Here is a 20,098-nt window from a genome sequence, read left to right as displayed (position 1 = left end):
GAGAGTGTTTATGGTATTGTTCCAGCATGTGGGAGTGAGTGAGTGAGTTTAGTTTTACGCCGCACTCAGCAATATTCCAGCTATATGGCGGCGGTCTGTAAATAATCGAGTTTGGACCAGACAATCCAGTGATCAACACCATGAGCATCGACCTGCGTAATTGGGAACCGATGACATGTGTCAACCAAGCCAGCGAGCCTGACACTTAACCCCGCATTAACCCAATAATACGTTCAGTTCAAGATCAAATGATGTAATGATATATTACTGATTAAATAGTGTTATAACAACGCTTCTCTATTTATTCATTCTTAGGAATTCCAAGGGTTTTCATCGGGAATGTGGGAGTAGTCATTTCCAGAAAACGTGTCGTCGATGCAAATATAGGGTCAGATATAGACAGATTCGCGGTCCCGTGACCGGCCTCTGGTCCAGTGAAAGTTTCGTATGCCTTGTAAACTTCACATATAAATTTTTTTCTTAGATGACTTCAATAACAGAATGTCCATCTCGCACACATCCTCGATTATTTTGTCTAACTTTTTTTCCTGATGTTTAAATAGATTCATCTGTAATGTAATGGAGATATTACACCCTGGATAATCGAAGATGCCTCACCAGGGACTAAATCATTTATAGGGGATTGTATAACAAAGGATAAACACTGGATGGAATGTGTCATTGTCTGTCATCCAACCTGATTACTTACAATATCGATGCTCACACTATCGACCACTAGTTTGTCTAGGTTCGATGTCGTATCTTGCTAGACATATTTATCTATAATATCGCAGATGAAACCCGTTTTACTTTCACTCAAGCATAAACATTTTCATGAAATAATTCCGTTTACCATTAAATTGTTATCATCATTGCGATGTTGATCATAATCATCATAATGTCGTATTTGCAGGAGCGCTGACGTCGGACGAAGAAGAGTCTATATTCCGGAAGCCTATCGTAGCTAACGCTCGGAGATCCAAGGATAAAGACCTCGGTGTGATGCGAGAAGATACAAGGGAAATCCTCAACAATTTCTACATGCCCTTCAACCAAAAACTCTCCATCCTCCTTCACGACCCCAAGTACCTATGGACTCCTCAGTAGCCAGTGTCTTCAGTTCTTCATCCTCCTTCACGACCCCCAGTACCTGGGGACGCCTCAATAGCCAGTGTCTTCAGTTCTCCATCCTCCTTCACGACCCCAAGTACCTATGGACTCCTCAGTAGCCAGTGTCTTCAGTTCTCCATCCTCCTTCACGACCCCAAGTACCTATGGACTCTTCAATAGCCAGTGTCTTCAATAGCCAGTGTCAAGGGAAATCCTCAACAATTTCTACATGCCCTTCAACCAAAACTCTCAATCCTTCTTCACGACCCCAAGTACCTATGGACTCCTCAATAGCCAGTGTCTTCATTTCTTTATTCTCCTTCACGACCCCAAGTACCTATGGACTCCTCAGTAGCCAGTGTCTTCAGTTCTCCATCCTCCTTCACGACCCCAAGTACCTATGGACTCTTCAATAGCCAGTGTCTTCAATAGCCAGTGTCAAGGGAAATCCTCAACAATTTCTACATGCCCTTCAACCAAAACTCTCAATCCTTCTTCACGACCCCAAGTACCTATGGACTCCTTAATAGCCAGTGTCTTCAGTTCTCCATCCAGTGTGTCCACGGCGCCAGTGACCTCTAGCATGTCCACAAACCTGTGGTCAGGCAGAGGTTTGACCATTTGACCCAAGCCAACGTTTTCTGACCAGATACGCTTTGGTCCTCGAATTTATGGCATGTAGAACAAAAGAGCAACGTTCTGGTACTTTACGTTTGTTCCCCACCGCAACCCAATCCATATAGTAAAACCCCATTACTTCAGACCCCGTCAATCGCGGACACCCATTTTTCCTTGCAAAATATTTATTTGATATTGAGGACATTCCCTGTACTATTACTTCGTAAATGAAAAATGTTTCAACCCAAACCTTTTCGTTGGTTTCCTGAAAGCTACACTGTCTGGATTAAAGAGGTTACTGAATCATTGATGAAACATAATGATTTTTTTCTTTTCCACAAAACGTCCAAGGATAAGGATAGAGCATAACTTGTATTGTTTTTATCAAACCATCACTGAATATCAGAACAGTTGTTATTTAGGATACCAATAGCCAAATAGCTGGATGCGGAGAGATGAAAGGGACCATGCATTGTTGATGATATTCCAGTCGGGCGTCAGAGGACGTTATGTAGGACTTCAACTCTCACTGGTAACTCCAAGCGCGGGATTGTTTGGCAGTAATATTTATGAATCTCATGGACGTTGGATAACATGTGCACATAATCAAAGGAAACGTATTGCTTTATGACAATGTTCCAAGAGCAAACCAAAACGACCCGATTCCAGAGATTTGGCATGCGTCAAAGGATTTTACGTCCGTGTGGATGAATCACTGACGTCATTGGGGACGCTGTTGAAAGGGAGATAACTTGCAAACTAAGTGCGCATTGAAAGTGGCTATTGTGCCTAGTGGGCCGTGTACTCCCTCGTCGCTTCAAAGACATTTATTCTGTTCTTAACATGGGCACAAGGTGGGACGTCTTCTTAATGTATCTGGAACATTTTGAGAAATGTCGGAAGCCACACTCACGGCTTATTAAGAATGTATATGTTATATCCTGTGCAATTGAATAGGCTCTGTATGATATAATGGTCATCTACTGTCGAAATATTATTTCAACAAACACAAGTGCTACTTTGATATAACATCATTTTCTATTGATTAGATTTGAAGCCTTGTAATTGAACCATGATTATAGTCCTGTGTGATGACGCCACAGCCGATAGTCCTGATGAAGTTCCAGTTTAAAACACGCATGATGACGTCACAGCTGATGGTACCAAGGAACTTCTAGTTCACACGCGTAGAACGTAGAACGTGTGTGTTTATTGAACTTGACACAATGGTTGTTATGAATGTAGAACAGCGACAATACAGATTTCTTCCAATGAAGACCCAAGTACCATTTCCTCGTTAGACCATATCTCCATACTGTGGATATGTCGTATGATATTTGTACATTAATCTTGTTATGGGCTATTCTAGTATGACAAACAGCCCAGGAGGAGAATGTGATATTGGAATCATTACCAGAAGAGAATTATCATTCTGATTGTATCAGTTGAAGGTATTATCCATAGTAAGGGCCGGCCATCTTTGGATGGTAGCCCATTTACAGCATGGTTGCAACTGGTTGACCGTTACACGTGATCGCTCTGTTTTTAGAGCATATTGTATACCAATAACTGCTGAAAATGCTCAAATTGCAATATTTGTTCTGCTCTGCTGCTGGTCCTTTGTAAAAAGGGTTACCATTGATGTTGTATATTTCAGAGGTTACACTCGTCGTCAATGCTATATTCGGCCTTATGTTCCCCAATCACCTGTGACTGCTGACGGCCGATGATGGCATTGCATAGTGTTTGTTTCTAGTCAGGAAATGGAGCCCAATCTGCGTCAACCGTAACTCCATGATTCGCATTTCAGTAAAACTATACTATTAACCGCAGTTCTTCATTGACTCATTACGGACCAATCAAATTTCAACATAGTGGAACATTCGTCACCACTCGCCCCTTTCCGTAACCTCCAAGCGGTATTCGGCTAGTCCCGGAATAACACGAGTTGGTCACGGAATATAATTGAAAGAAAATAGGTAAGGGAGGTAACTCGCAATACCAAGACTGGGCATGAAGATATCCTTTCCACGAAAAAAGACGTATGAGGGTTTGTTTTAATTTCTTGCAATCTTGATGACAGGTGCCATGGTATAGATACTGCCAAGTTTAGATTGTAAATCGCAATCTTGGCACGGAAGACCTTGTAGCGTAGCCAAATTGGCAAATGGCAATCAAGGGCGGGTAATTTCTGACTTTAAGAACAAACGGATTGTATCCAGGATTTAGCACAGGGATGCCGAAATGCAATCCCAGGAGATATACCGAATGTCCTACTCGGTGCTTGAAGTCATCGCAAATCCTTTCTGGTACTGAAACTATCTGTAGATGGAAGAAGGGCTATGATAAGTTTTACATGAGAACCATTTTCTTCTGTACGGTGTAACATCAGGTTTGATAGGTTAACGCAAAACAGTCGTATTCACAGGGGATGGGGTACAATGGTGCATACAAATCCGTGATGACGATACGGCCAATTATGCTTGTATATTACCCTTACAGTCATTGTTTATTGCGGATCTTCGTGAATACGAACGGTTCGGTTTCCAGTAAAATACATGTACAATTGTCGTTTTGTGTACGACATAGAGGCACAAGGTATACTTGAATTTGTGGTTTCATTATGTTCATTGACGTCACCTGGGTCACAACAAACATATCGCTTGTTGGTCGGAATTTAGCGTTAAAACGACAATTGCCGCTAGAAATATAACATATACATAGCCTTTGAGTGACATGTTTGTGATCCCAGTGACTGGGTCTATCCAAGAAGTGCGGATGCACAGACATTGAGGATAAATGTGTGTGATTACTATAGGAGGTCTTTTCCGAAGTTAGGTATTTGGGTAGCTGAAAACTGAAATTTCTTTCTTTAACGAAATTTAATTCTTAAAAGTAGAGTTACATTTCCGACGAACTGCAATCGATTTGTTGTGCCTTTGTGGTATTTTTAATTCATCTTTGCAAATTTGAACGCCATCACCATTTCTTGAAAAACATATTTAATCATATATTATTGAATATTTACAGTTTTATTTTCAGAAATGTATTTTTGACGATGGGTATTGTTCATGTTGCATGTATGAAGGATGTCTGGTCTTTGACTGCAAGTTTTGAAATAAATCTGTTAGCGGTATACAAATCCGTCCTAAATAATTTTATGACTGAAATTACTTTCATACTCTTAGCCTTTCACTTCGAAGAGCGTCGTTTGGTTTGAGTGACTTTCATTTGTCTACTACATTTGGTTTATCAGAGTCAGGGTATTTACTTAATCATGTATTTTAATTCTTCTATGAAAATGCTTCATTTTATGTTTTTATGACAGCAAATCAATCCTCACGTGTTAACTTAAGCACAGAGATGATTCTATAATATGAAGTTTTATGCTCATTTGTTAAAAAGCCGACTAAGGTATAAACGCAATGCGATGCTGGTGTTTACGTCCATAGTGACAACGGCTGTAATCAGTCAAAGGAACCTGTAAACCGAAAGCCATTCGTCTATTTTCGTGGCCTACATTCGGCTCTACACGGAACGACACGAAGGTTGACGAGTGAATAATTGTTAAAGGCACCATATCACACCACACTTCTCTAAACTTAAATAATACATTTCGCATTCGCCTCGAAGTTTCAATTAACGATTTCAGCGAAGTCGTAAGGGATAGTAAGTCTTTTATTGCATCAATAGGAAACTAAAGGGAGTGCAAATGCCCCAATATATAAAACATAGGCCAGAATAGTGTCGAAAATGTGTGACATTGTGCCCTTAAGCTCCGTTGCATTGCGTTTATGCTTTACGTCGCTTTCCACAACGTGGCGCTTTTATGTTATGAAGCTATGATCTCTGCCTTCAGCATGTTGCCTCTAGTCATGTAACCATGTACCATTAAAACTGGTTAACAGATTTATACCTGACTACTGTTTTCACTAACATAGGTATCACAATGTCACATTGACACACTGAGTGATCCATCCTGTTTGAATACAACTCACAGTAACACGGCTGACCGGTGCTCATTCTATCACCCACTCGTTTCGCTGACCTACATTCCATTGTGTTAATGCTGCGGTGGTATTGCCCTAGACTTCGTCATCACATCACCAATATCGAGTAATATATATGTTCACGGTGAACTACGTGCTTGAAAAGCTTGAAAAGCTTATGAAGAAAGTAGGTCCTTTGCATACGCCTTCAGGCAATCATATAAAAGTGGTTGAGTGAGTGACTTTAGTTTTACGCCGCTTTTAGCAATATTTCGGCAATATCAATATTCCAGCGGGGGACACCAGAAAAGGGCTTCACACATTATGCCCATCTGGGGAATCGAACCCGGGTCTTCAGCGTGACGAGCATAAAGAAGTGAAGAAGAATATCAAGGAATGAATACCATTCGACCTACATGAATCACAATACCTCTACTGATTCACATCAGTAGAGTGAGTGAGTTTAGTTTTACGCCGCTTTTAGCAATATTCCAGCAACACCATGGAGGGGACACCAGAAATAAGCTTCACACAATGTACCCATGTTGGGAATCGAACCCGGGTCTTTGGCGTGACGAGCGATCGCTTTAACCACTTGGCTACCCCAAATCAGTGGAGGTATACTGGTTTATATATATGGTATTACATCAGTGGAAGTATACTTCACGAGGAATGGAATGAACTAATAACTGTGTCACATGGTAGTAGATCAGTGATAATTAGGTCACATGGGATTAGATTAAGTAGATAGGGTTTAAAACATTTAACGTATATGTCACCTGGGTTTAAATCATTTAACGTATGGATGTAAAACATGTCACCTGGGTTTAAAACATTTAACGTACGTGTCACATGGATTTAAAACATTTAACGTATGTGTCACATGGATTTAAAAATTTAACGTATGTGTCACCTGGATTTAAAACATTTAACGTACGTGTCACCTGGATTTAAAACATTTAACGTATGTGTCACATGGATTTAAAACATTTAACGTATGTGTCACATGGGTTTAAAACATTTAACGTATGTGTCACATGGGTTTAAAACATTTAACGTATGTGTCACATGGGTTTAAAACATTTAACGTATGTGTCACATGGATTTAAAACATTAACGTATGTGTCACCTGGGTTTAAAACATTTGGCGTATGTATCACCTGCGTTTAAAACATTTAACGTATGTGTCACATTTAAAACATTTAACGTATGTGTCACATGGATTTAAAACATTTAACGTATGTGTCACCTGGATTTAAAACATTTAACGTATGTGTCACCTGGGTTTAAAACATTTAACGTATGTGTCACCTGGTTTAAAACATTTAACGTATGGGTTTAACACATGGATTCAAAACATTTAACGTACGTGTCACATGGATTCAAAACATTTAACGTACGTGTCACCTGTATTTAAAACATTTAACGTATGTATCACCTGCACATGGATTTAAAACATTTAAAGTACGTGTCACATGGATTCAAAACATTTAACGTACGTGTCACATGGATTCAAAACATTTAACGTACGTGTCACATGGGTTTAAAACAATTAGAGTATATTGCACGTTGATTTTAAACCAGTTAGAGTATGTTGCACTTGGAATGTAATCAGTTGAAATGGGTTTTAAACACCATATGTCAAATTTATAACCAAATGTAAGAGGTATACTTACATAGAGGTAAAGCAGAAGGGTTATATGTCACCTATCAGGTCAAATTGAAAAAAAATGAAAATTGTAGATTTTAATCTGAATTTTGCAACTGAAATGATGTGTTTCATATTTTGTGAACTGGTGGTGAGACTGTCGACACTCATTTGTAACAATCTACATTTCCATTCTTAAACAGCGATTCGACGGCCACGACTCTAAAACTATCGTAGCGAAGAGCTCCGTGACTTCGATGATAAATAACACCACCAGACATAACTGCTTACGTTCAAGTCCTATACCTGCCTTTCAGACATTCTGTTATGCACTGTAGACATTTCCAATATATTATGCTTAAAAACCAACAGTAAGTATTTCATCGATATCACTACTTGTCTCGTCATATGTCTTCGAAGTTAAAAAGAAGGGGCTAAAATGTACCCCCTGCTGGAGGCCTGCATGTCGACTGTATTCACAAAAAGACATTGTCTACACTGCTGCTGATTAAATTCGTGGTGATAAATGTCACAACTCTTAGCTTGCTGCACTTATCGTATCTCTTATCTGAAGTGTTTGTATGTTTGTCCCCACCGGGGTGTTCGAGTGCATTTTATATGAATGATATATTTTATGCAATAAACTTTGATTAGATTATTACAAACATGTACCTGACGTCTTTTCTGTGAATAACATTTTTACGAAATTATTGGATAGAAAGCTTTAAATTAGATTTATACAATCCAAAAAAGAAACGCATAACCCAGAAATCTGTTGCGAAAATGTTGTATTTCAACCATGTATAACACGTCCACAAATAGACTTTAGTACATGAATTTGTACACCAGTTTAGAAGAAGGTAATGTCTCTACAACCAAGTGGATTACTTTAGATAACAGAGATGTTGAGCGCGATAGTGACCACGTAGCATGGTCCCGACGTCGGGTCTCCTGGCTCTCAGTCCAATCTATCTCAACCTGTTCCGTACAGTTTGACCGGATATCCTCCGAAGTCCAGGCTGCTGTATACAGAAACGTACCTGGGGTACACAACTGTAGTACCCGTGCCGACAACGACCCTTTCAGCTATAGTATCTCTTATCGAATGGCATGTGCTGGCCTTGCTGCAAGGCTGTACTGAAGGCTAAGCTCATGGATGTTCAATAATTCTATCCTTTAAAGAGGCAAGTCCAGATAAGCGGACAAAAGACGCCATTCTGTTAGAGGTATATTTATGTGTTTTAGAAATTATTATTTAAACTATTAATTACCACCTTAGACACTAGTTTAAGTCTACGCCTGTACGAACAGACCTGAAAGCACGATGGCACAACACTGGAAGTATGAACCCACCCAGTACTCTGACGTTGGGACAACCAGAAGGCTATCTGGGAATGTATAAACTCATAAAAAACCAATAGAAACCCCGATAAAAAAAATTCTAAACAAATGTCAAGAAAGCGTTATTGATGATTAAATACGTATGCGTGCACATCAATGAATCAATAACCAGTCGTGTGTTGTTTGTAACTAAGCACAACACAGACATTGTTGATAAAATGCCTTTTTAGGCATTTGTCATTTAAAACTTTATGTCGTAGGGGTCCATCACAGGAAATGAAGAGAACGTTCATAAATTAATCTAATATAGTGAAATTTCTACTTGCTGTAGAAACGAAACCTTGCCAAATGAAAGAGAATAACGTGATACTGAAGCTATGTACGGCATATGATAAACATGATATGTCGGAGTAAGTTTGTGTTGTCCATCCTGTCTAACCCCACGAAGAAGTGGACTCATCCAGTGTCAGGTTGTCATATGTTTGCGTATAAATACACAGCTTATGTGCCACAACAGCAGACGGACACCGGAGATCTTCTCTCTCTCTCTCTGTCTGACAACTGAAAATAACGTGAGTACCATATTACATTTTGTTTAGTTCCCTACAAAGAAATTGCTTACTACTTTAACTACCCCTACTACCATTACTACTGCTATTACTTTACTGCTGCAGTCTGTCGTCCTTGGATGGGTGGCCATGTTTGGCAGTTTGACTCCTGAGAGTTTCTAGGACTTCTGGCCTGCCCAACAACGAAACACATGTGATGCATGTTGTCTCACCTTAGGCAAGTGAGTTTGTTCAAAATTGCCTCTGTTCATCCAGCAGAAAATGGGTACCCGGTGGGATAAGTCATGTGACTTACTCTAGCGCCTCACAGGCAGCTTGGGTAATAATGTTGTGCTGTTTGTGCGCGCTTTGAGCATGCCCTCTGTGGTGTGGAATATTGCGCGGAATAAGTACCCCCATTATTATAACCACTGTTTCTGCTACGACTTCTATTATGAAGAATACTACTGATACTGATATTACCTTTTCTATGACGTCTCTTTACTACTACTACTACTACTACTACTACTAACCCTTGACGATCCCGCGTTAGAATTGATCTTCAGTAACCCATGCTTGTCGTAAGAAGCGACTAAGGGGATCGGGTGGTCAGGCTCGCTGGCTTGGTTGACACTTGTCATCGGTTCCCAGTTGCGCAGATCGATGCTCATGCTGTTAATCACTGGATTGTCTGGTCCACACTCGATTATTTACAGACCGCCGCCATATAGCTGGGATATTGCTGAGTGCGGCGTAAAACTAAACTCACTCACTACTACTACTACTACTACTACTACTACTACTACTACTACTACTACTACTACTACTACTACTACTACTACTACAGGGGCGGTGGGGGTAGCCTAGTGGCTATAGAGGACAGATAATTGTGCATTTATTGATAAAAGGTTGCACATTTATTGACTGTTGCACAGTGAACATATTTAAATATGGAGGCACTCAAAATAGTTTCAGGTTGCCCATGCACAGAATGTTTAGAATGTTTAGTGTATGTTTTTGTTAACGACGCACTTAACTATATTCCCGCTGTCTGGAAGAGGTCTGTAAATAATACATTGTGGACCAGACAATCCAATGATCGACAGCATGAGCATCGATCTACGCAGTTGCGATACGATAACATATGCCAACCAACCAAGTTAGCGAGCCTGACCACCCGATACTGTTGTTTAACCCAAATCTTTGACATCAGCCTCCCACATACACCCGAGTTACACAAACGAGCCCTCAAGCATAAACTCATGGCAAGCCTACAGTAGAAACGTACACTCAGCATAGGAAACCGTGCTGTATTCGCTGTAAGAGGCTGTGTGTTGCTGTGAAGTGCTTGAAGAATGTCACTCGATCCCATTAGTCCTCTTACGTCAAGCATGGATTTCAGAAGGTCAATACAAACTCGCATCCTTGATTTTTGGCGGCCATCTTGGACGCCATCTTGAATCTTACGGAAAATGTGCCCCAAAAATCGGGCATCCCCCAAAAATATGTCTTATCATGATATTCCCCAGCACTATGCAAAGTTTCATGCTTTAGTCCGCCAAGTATTTATTTTCACCCTAAGCCACTGCACTATCAAGGGCGTTTGCAGAGGGTAAATACTACTTTGCCTTTTGTCGCTACTGTTTTACCTTTGAAAGGCTATCAATGCATTACAGGAAATTTCAACCAAAATAATAATTACCTACAAATTCTGGTTAAATGTCTTGAAAATATAGGAGAGTCAGTTTTATGAACAATGGCTCTCACACCAACAGAGTCCAGTGCATTTAAGTGACGACTGTTTGCACTTGCATGTGTTGTTACACCACTTTCTACAAGAGACCACCTCCTTACAAGACGTTGCTGCGTGGTAATGTGTCATCCATTGGGAATGGACATATTTACCTCTTTCCTGCTGTATCCAGAGTTAAGGCTGTGGAAGAAGTGACTTACCCCATACATGCCCTGCCTGGTAAGAGGGTTTTAACAAGCTGTGCAAGACCTGCATGCGTTGGTTGGATGACATGTTTTGAGAGTTACTGCAAGCACTACAACATCTGGAGCTACTGTTCGTAACATAATCTTGGTCATGTTTTGCAACATGAAGTTTGATGGCAATTTCCGTTTATTGATGACTGCAAGGGACATCCGTTACTCTGCTTTGTTCTTTCCTTTGTGAAGGTCTCAAACTGCTCTTTTCCTGTGGGTACCATGTTCACATGATGCTATGGTCCCAAGTAAAGCGGAGTATAAATTTAAAAATGACAGTATGTGCGCTACAATTTCCTGAAATGGTTTAAAAGACGGTAGTTCTAAAAAGTAACTTTTTTGACGTTCCGAAAATACATGTCAAGCTATTGGCTTGCGCAACATTGGTGCTAACGTGTGCATTAACCACGTGGCTGTTAGTCCACTTAAGAGGAATCTTGTGGCCTACGAGGAACCACGTGGTCACCGGGGAAGTATAGTGTCGTCCAAGAACATCAAAGACCATGATGATCGGGTCTGAACATCTTTCGGACTATGTTAGACGCCAAGTTCGAGCTGGACCTTATAGTGTTCAAAGTGAAGAATTGAGGCATGCACTCTATCGGAAATGACCATTCTTTTGCAGCTTTGTTGATGTTCACGTTTTTGTGTATTCTTCTCAGATTGGAGTAATGTGTTACCATGTTTCAATTTCAGTTTTGTGTTTGTTGAAATCAGAGTAAAATATGTTGCAGTTACCATTTTAAGTCCGTGTTATTTTGGTTTTCAAAGCATATGCACCAACATGTGTTTCCGTACTCCTCTTAAAGGGTGGGTTATTGCACTATTAATGCTCATGGATATGTTTCATTATGGCCTTGAGCATGAAGTCTACATTCAATATCGTAACCTGTCATTTGTAGTATAACTGCCACGGGGCTTGGAGCATTAAGTTCAAATTCAATATCGCTACTTGTCATTTGTGGTATAACTGCCTCGGGGCCTTGAGCATTAAGTCCAAATTCAATATCGCAACTTGTCATTTGTGGTATAACTGCCACGGGGCCTGTAAGCGAAGAAGATTATTGTGTCCCCATGAGTTTTCAATGTAAAAAAAACACATTTTATGAACATAAACTTAGTGTATTATCAAAAAGGTATATAATGGAAACGTAAAGACAAATTTAATCTTACATTTGTAAAATCGAATTTGGCAAAATTGTCACTGAATTTAATTGGGTGTTTTTAAATATTAAACAGTAAAAGTTTACTGGAATAAAATAATGACTGCTCTCTTGCGAAAGACAAATGTGGATTATCTGCCCTTGAGTCTAATGACTTAAAGATTTTATTGTTAAAACTATCCAAAATTGTAAGTTATGAATTATTGTCCTGGAGTTCTTTTGCCAAACATCAGTCAGTATTGATCAGATGAAATCTTAACATACTTACCTGTTGTCATGGAGCTCCATATTTGAAAAGCTGCCTGCTACCTGCCGTTTTGGATGGAGGGAGCCTTTATGTTTTGGGGATGCTTAACCTTAATGTAAATTAACTATTTCTTGTCTTATGCCGTACCTGTGAATTATTGGTTTGTAATGATTCCCTATGCTGACTCTGTAAGAGAAAACAGTGGAAATACGATGGCATATTTGTCTACTGCACATGTGCACACAAACAAAAACAAAAAATCATGTGCCTCCATATCTGATTTTTTTTCAGAAATGTTCTTTAAAATGACGAACAACTTTTGAACCTAATTCATTAAATGCACAAAGTGTGAAGCCCATTTCTGGTGTCCCCCGCCATGATATTGCTGGAATATTGCTAAAAGCGGCGTAAAACCATACTCACTACTATCACCCCCTACTACTCTTACTGATACGGTTCTGTTTGATTGTCCGACAGTTTACATTTCGCAATGATTCCATCCGATTCTTTGCCTTTTCTGAGTAATTCCAATTTGTGGAACTGGCGGCAATTCTCCGTCCGCACAGCGGTTAGTATGTGAACCCCCACTTTTCAGAGAGTAATATTTCATAATCAATCGAGGTTACTGCCTCACCATCTCACCACCTCACCACCTCGAATGATTCGTTAACCGTTATATCAGGATGAACTCACAGATCATCCACCAGGTTAAAGGTGTTCCACTGTAGATGTATATCTGTCAATGAATTATCAGATTCTTTTTCCATTTCTTTCCTTCTAGAAAAATGAACACCATCACCATCTTCTGCTTCGTGGCGTTCACTTTGGGGTTACTAACAGGTACGTTCTGCTGAAACAATGTTTAAAGGTATAATGTCACGCTTTTTCGACAATATTTTTGTCTATAATGCATACTACCCACCAAAGGTTTAGACTCACTAGTGTAAATGTAGCCACTTACTTCAGTCAACTGTTCTGAACTAGATTTTTCAAAATATTCCATACTGTTTAAAGGTACTGCACACATGAACATGTATTGTAAAACAAATTCGTAACGTTGAAAAAGTGCGTGTCATAGGTTCAATAAATGATGAAACTCGGTGAAAATTGGAGAATTCTTAACAAACCTTTACACTAAAACGCAGCTGTTCACATGCACGATATTTGCACATGCTTTTCATCAATTTGATGCATGATCCTCGTGCAGTTCATCTGCATAAGGTTTGCAGTTGGTTGCCCCAAGTTAGTGGAGAAATTCGTCTTCGATGTAACCACATATATATGCATAATGCATAACATATAGTGAGTGCTTTAAGTGAGTCTAAACTTTTGACGGGTAGATATTTTGGGGCATATGCACTCACTTTAGCTTCCTATTGATACAATAAAAGACTTATTATCCTTACGACTTGCCTGAAATCGACAATTGAAACTTCGAGGCGAACAGCTTCCAAACAGATAACACTTGCCATATTATGGAATGTAAACGATTGCTCCGTACATCGAAAACTGTCGCACGCGGTGTTTGCCGAACTGGCCATCACAAGTTGCGTAAAAGGATGGATATTCGTGAAAAGCGTTCCCAGGGACATAACTCTATGGGGTTCGCTTGAAATAAAATTCTGTCGGTAGTGGGCGCTAGAGTCGATTTAAGCTACGTTGCATTAATTCATTCGAACTTTTAAAAATAATTTGTAATGTTAATGCGTAATTTATTTCGGAATAAATTATATGGTAGCTTCGCTGAGGGCTGATAGTTAGTATTATCGAGAAAAATGCAATATTGATTTTTAGAGAAGTGTGGAGTGGTAGTGTGCCTTTAAATCATAAATATTCCAGCAATATCACGGCGGAGAACTCCAGAAATGGTCTTCGCACATATATTATCAGAATTATTGGAATAATGAAATGGTGGTTATAAAGAAATTTGTAAATACCGAAAGTTTGGTACGAAAAATATTTTGGTTCACAAGTAGTCACTGTGTCATTACGACAAATAGGTAGGTCCTATTTGTAAGAATTGCTTCCATATCTTCACCTCGCTTATACCTTGTATCACAAAATGTCCCCCACAATATTTTCGTTTGGACAGGTATTTAAGTGTCGTGCTATTAAAATCGTGATAGATGTAATGTTTCAGAGCGAAGCTATGGTAGCAAATGGGCCCAGGGTATTTATTCTAACAGCATGCGTTTATAATGCACTGGATAATCGAAGATGTGATCAGTGGAAAATTTTACATTGGTAGGAAACCTTGGATACAAGAAGTTGATTTTTGGATACACTGGAGGTCGTTGTACGTTCTGAGTAAGCTGTGTTTGATCGAAAACCGGTATTTCGACATGCATTCGGAAAACTTCGTAACTCTCTGAAATCTTCGAATATTTCCGTTTTTCACACCGGAAGTCAAATTAAGTTCGGTTTGAAGTTGTATTCTTACTTTTTATTCAAGCGATTTGCAATGTTTTGGATATGAATGATTTAAATATTTACTTATTAATGACCAGTGATCTCTGATATGTCCTGACCAGGTCAAGTTGCTGTCTAAAATATCAGGGCTTTTTTTTTAGCGTGGAGAAGGTAGTTGGAACTAGTAACCACTGTGTTGATGTTAAATTGTTCTTCTCCTTGTTTCCATATATTATTTATTTTGGCATGATTTTAAGTTTTTATTAAAGCTTAATCATAGTGATTTGGTTTCTTTTTGCTTTATAAATCAAGCATTAACTCGATTATAAGTAGGTTTGTTTTGTTAAAAAAGATCTTGCAGTATATTGCAATACATATCGCAATATATGCTTTCCCATCGCAATATATCGCCATGTGAAAATTCTCTGCAATTACCACCCCTAATTGTAACTATGTATAATGTTAATCTTTTTCAGATCCTCTTCGCGTGGTAAGTAAGCCTCAGTCTCCAATGAGACTTGCTCTACATAAGTGCAGAGATAACGATGCTGCGGTTCTCATTATCATAATGCCAAGAGCAAATCCAACTTGTTTGAAGATTAAATATCAAATTTATATTATTACGTTTAATTTAGCCTTTGGGTATATACAGTGAATTGTAAATAAGTGAGTGAGTTCAGTTTTACGCCGCTTTTAGCAATATTCCAGCAATATCACGGCGGTGACATCAGAAATAGGCTTCACACATTGTACCCATGTGGGGAATCGAACCCGGGTCTTTGGCGTGACGAGCGATAGCTTTAATCATTAGGCTACCCCATCGCCCAGTGCTTTGTAAGAGTTTCGTGAGAAGAATAATGTATTGAAAGATGTTTTGAGGTTACTCTCCCCTATTATAGAAAAAATCATTTACTGTGGGGTTGTCGTGTAATCGACATTTGTCTTCTTTGAGTAAGTTTTATTTTCTTGTTGGTTTGGGATAGGGAAGATTTGTTGTTTAAGTGTTCGATCGCCACGACGTTCACCTGGATGCATTTGCTCGTATTGGTATTTTTATGTGTGTGTGTTCGCCGCCACGATAAGGCTGGATTTTTTATCATAAAATTTAATAAGTGGTGTAAAACACTACTTAAATATTATCATGGAAGCTGTGTAAAACCATTAATGTCATTTATAGAGGTCGTGTTAGAACGTCAGCCATGTGATTTACAGACGTCGTGTAAAACAATACAGAATGTCAGAAACTGTGTAAATCAAATTATTATATCATTGTGGAAGCCGTGTAAAAAGTAGGGAAATATACTTTATAGAATCTGTGCAATTCAATACGGTAGTGCACTGTATAGAAGCCATGTTAAACAATACGACGTCTTCGGCGGAAGTGTAAATTTATACTGCAATGTTTATACAAGCAGTGTAAAACATTAACATAAAGTCATTTACAGAAACCGAGTAAAAGCAACAATGCAGTTATGTCATTGTGGAATCCATGATGTTAAAACAATATGGTAATGTCATTTATAGAGGCCGTGTAAAACAGTACGGTAATGTCATTTATAGAGGCCGTAAAACAGTACGGTAATGTCATTTATAGAGGCCGTGTAAAACAGTACGGTAATGTCATTTATAGAGGCCGTGTAAAACAGTACGGTAATGTCATTTATGTAAAACAATACGGTAATGTCATTTATAGAGGCCGTGTAAAACAGTACGGTAATGTCATTTATAGAGGCCGTATAAAACAGTACTGTAATGTCATTTATAGAGGCCGTGTAAAACAGTACGGTAATGTCATTTATAGAGGCCGTGTAAAACAATACGGTAATGTCATTTATAGAGGCCGTGTAAAACAATACGGTAATGTCATTTATAGAGGCCGTGTAAAACAGTACGGTAATGTCATTTATAGAGGCCGTGTAAAACAATACGGTAATGTCATTTATAGAGGCCGTGTAAAACAATACGGTAATGTCATTTATAGAGGCCGTATAAAACAGTACGGTAATGTCATTTATAGAGGCCGTGTAAAACAGTACGGTAATGTCATTTATAGAGGCCGTGTAAAACAATACGGTAATGTCATTTATAGAGGCCGTGTAAAACAGTACGGTAATGTCATTTATAGAGGCCGTGTAAAACAGTACGGTAATGTCATTTATAGAGGCCGTATAAAACAGTACGGTAATGTCATTTATAGAGGCCGTGTAAAACAATACGGTAATGTCATTTATAGAGGCCGTGTAAAACAGTACTGTAATGTCATTTATAGAGGCCGTGTAAAACATTTATATGTCACGTCGATGTCCAGGAATTTCGTGTTAATAAGTGAGTGAGTTTATTTTTACGTGGCTCTCAGCAATATGCCGAAGACCCATGTTTGATTCTCCATGTTGATACAATATGGTTGGTTGGATTGTTAATGTCACGCTCAGCAATATTCCAGCTATATGGCGGCGGTTTGTAAATAATCGAGTCTGGATCAGACAATCCAGTGATCAACAGCATGATCATCGATCTGCTCAAGTAGATTTTCGTGTTTAATATTGATGGTTTATACTGGGGAGCGATCTGTAGGAGGTAAGGGAATATTCCAAGAAGGGTGCTCACATTTGATAGTCACTGGGCATTTCTTAACAATGCCCTAATTGTTTGTTATAGCACTGGGCCTCCTTTCACAAAGCACTAAGGTGATCGTAAGTTGCTAAGGTAACCTTAGTGCAATGTTAAAGAATGGGAATTAGGGTTAAACTTAGTAAAGACTGCTTCATGAAAGGAGCCCCTGGGGTCGTATAAGGGGGATATTTTCTTGCTGGCGAAGTTGGGTTACGTGAAACGTCGTGGCCTTCAGATGCTGGCTATCGTTGGATTAATTCTTAAATTTTAATTGTTGTTTTTTAGGGGACGGAGGCCAGCAACAGTACTGATCCAACCAATACAACAAACCCAGATAAAGTAAGCTGATTTGTGTAATATCCTCTCAGTAAGTGATTGCGTGTGCGATTGAAATAGCGAGTAAGTGTTTTTAACACTATTCCAGCAATATCACTTCGAGAACAACTAAACATGGAGAATCGCCGTGACGAGCTGATGTGTTAACTACTGGGCTACGCTATATGAAATAACAGATGTTTTAAGACACGTATACTGTAGGTTATAGCATGTTCATCTTTGTGAATGAGTGAGTGAGTGAGTCAGTTTTACACCGCACTCAGCAGTATTCCAGCTATATGGCGGCGGTCTGTAAAAAATCGAGTCCGGACCAGACAATCCAGTGTGTGTTTTTGTTTACGACGCACTTAACTATATTCCCGCTGTCTGGAAGAGGTCTGTAAATAATAAATTTGGGACCAGACAATCCAATGATCAACAGCATGAGCATCGACCTACGCAATTGGGATACGATGACATGTGTCAAGCAAGTCAGCGAGTCTGACCACCCGATCCCGTTAGTCGCCTCTTACGACAAGCATGGGTTACTGAAGAGCAATTCTAACCTTTGTTAGAATCTTTGTGATAATGGCAGTATGGCATGTGAATCATGGGTAATAAAAGTCAACTTTGGATATAGCTGAATCCAAATAACCTTGATTAAATATTATACACCACGCCATCGGCTCTAAACGACTCGCACACATGTTATAACCATGTTCTATATGTAATGGATGAATAGATGTCTTGGCGGTCGTTGGTACTATCGTAAACCGTACCTCATGTGTCATTAACCAATTTAAGATTCCTCGCCATGAGGAATGAAAGTCGAAAGTCTACAGATCGGTTAATTACCCTCCGTGACGTCAATATGACATGACATCATCATCATCATCATCATCATCATTATCATCATCATCATCATCATCATCATCATCATCTTCTTCTTCTTCTTCTCTTTCTTTATTCATTTGCCTGGCGCTTATGTGGCCATATGTTTGAATTGATGCATTCATATTCGAAGGTACCCACCTCTTTTCCTTTGTTTATTCACAGAATGCTGCTGCAACAGTTGCTGTAGCAACATCCCTGATCCTCATCGGCCTTCGTCACCGCCCTCCAACTCGCTGAACGACCTTGACATTTACCGAATACTTCCTGTCACGTGTCAGTGTGAAGCATCTCGCTGCGTATGAACCTGTGGTTATAAAAAGTTACGGTGTATTTAAAAACGTTCGTTCCGAATTAGGAATACATTTTTCTGTGTACCGTATTGCTCGGCTGTGTATCGTGCGGCAAGAACAGAATGGCTTCTCGCGATACTCTCCCAATCATGTTATCGACTGGGCTCCGTCTTCGTAAAAGCAAACATACTATATAGTATGACTAGTTAACGCATTATTCATCTACCAAGTTGTTTGTGTGCATCTTAAACGGGTATTTACTTCAAAGCAGAGTTGTTGATTTGTGACATTCAGCATTACTCATGGAAATGTCCCCTTGATAAAATCTTAGCTAAAATTGCCATGCATAAATCAGGTATTTTGACAGACTCTGTAGTCATTGCGCTTTATCTGGTTTATCGAGTTTATCAATGCACTTTACATTGGAAATAAGTTCCGCCAAACGCGGAAAGAGACGAGTGGGGACGAAAACATTAGAACACTTATCACAAAAAAGTTGTAACTGAACAAAGAAATATTACTTTAATATTTTATCACCACAGGTGAAGCATTACCATAGAGGCACTGACACAGGCGCTGACCATATGTATGACAAAATGTATGACAATATGACCTTAATTGATAACAGTTGTGTGTGACTGTATGAGTTGATATTTATGAGTTTATTTCAGTATGATTAAAAGAAGCTTTTAATCGCATTCTGTAGTTATTTGTCAATGACATTTGATAACATCACCCACATATTCTGTTGTGATGGGGACACGTGTGGCCTGTCATCTAAGGTACTGCCATTCGGTATACGCTTGTACGTCAAACAGGGCGGTGGGGTAGCCAAGTGGTTAAAGCTTCCGCTCCTAAAACATTAACACCCGGGTTCAATTCCCAACATGGTTACAATGTGTGAAGCCCATTTCTGGTGTCCCC

General features: G+C 39.3%; 1 protein-coding gene and 1 long non-coding RNA gene across 6 annotated transcripts in view; both read left to right on the top strand.

The window, feature by feature from the left end:
- The window catches only part of LOC124255546 (carbohydrate sulfotransferase 15-like), a 63,455-nt gene extending 57,814 nt beyond the window's left edge, over positions 1-5,641 (top strand). For all 5 annotated transcript variants that reach the window (XM_046689483.1, XM_046689488.1, XM_046689486.1 and 2 more), the window contains exon 8: positions 914-5,641. In XM_046689483.1, coding sequence (XP_046545439.1) covers positions 914-1,107 — 194 coding nt within the window. In that variant the 3' untranslated portion in view covers positions 1,108-5,641. The remainder of the gene's footprint in view (positions 1-913) is intronic.
- A 3,498-nt stretch (positions 5,642-9,139) lies between these two features.
- LOC124255547 lies at positions 9,140-19,872 on the top strand. Its single transcript, XR_006892703.1, has 5 exons — positions 9,140-9,278; positions 13,435-13,493; positions 15,539-15,552; positions 17,961-18,014; positions 19,047-19,872. It is a non-coding gene; the product is annotated as an uncharacterized LOC124255547 (long non-coding RNA).
- The last annotated feature ends 226 nt before the right edge of the window (positions 19,873-20,098 follow it).

The sequence above is a fragment of the Haliotis rubra genome, unplaced genomic scaffold (genome assembly GCF_003918875.1).
Source record: "Haliotis rubra isolate DU_JTF1 unplaced genomic scaffold, ASM391887v1 Scf602, whole genome shotgun sequence".
Classification (NCBI taxonomy): Eukaryota; Metazoa; Mollusca; class Gastropoda; order Lepetellida; family Haliotidae; genus Haliotis; species Haliotis rubra.
This window is presented reverse-complemented; position numbering and strand designations above follow the sequence as displayed.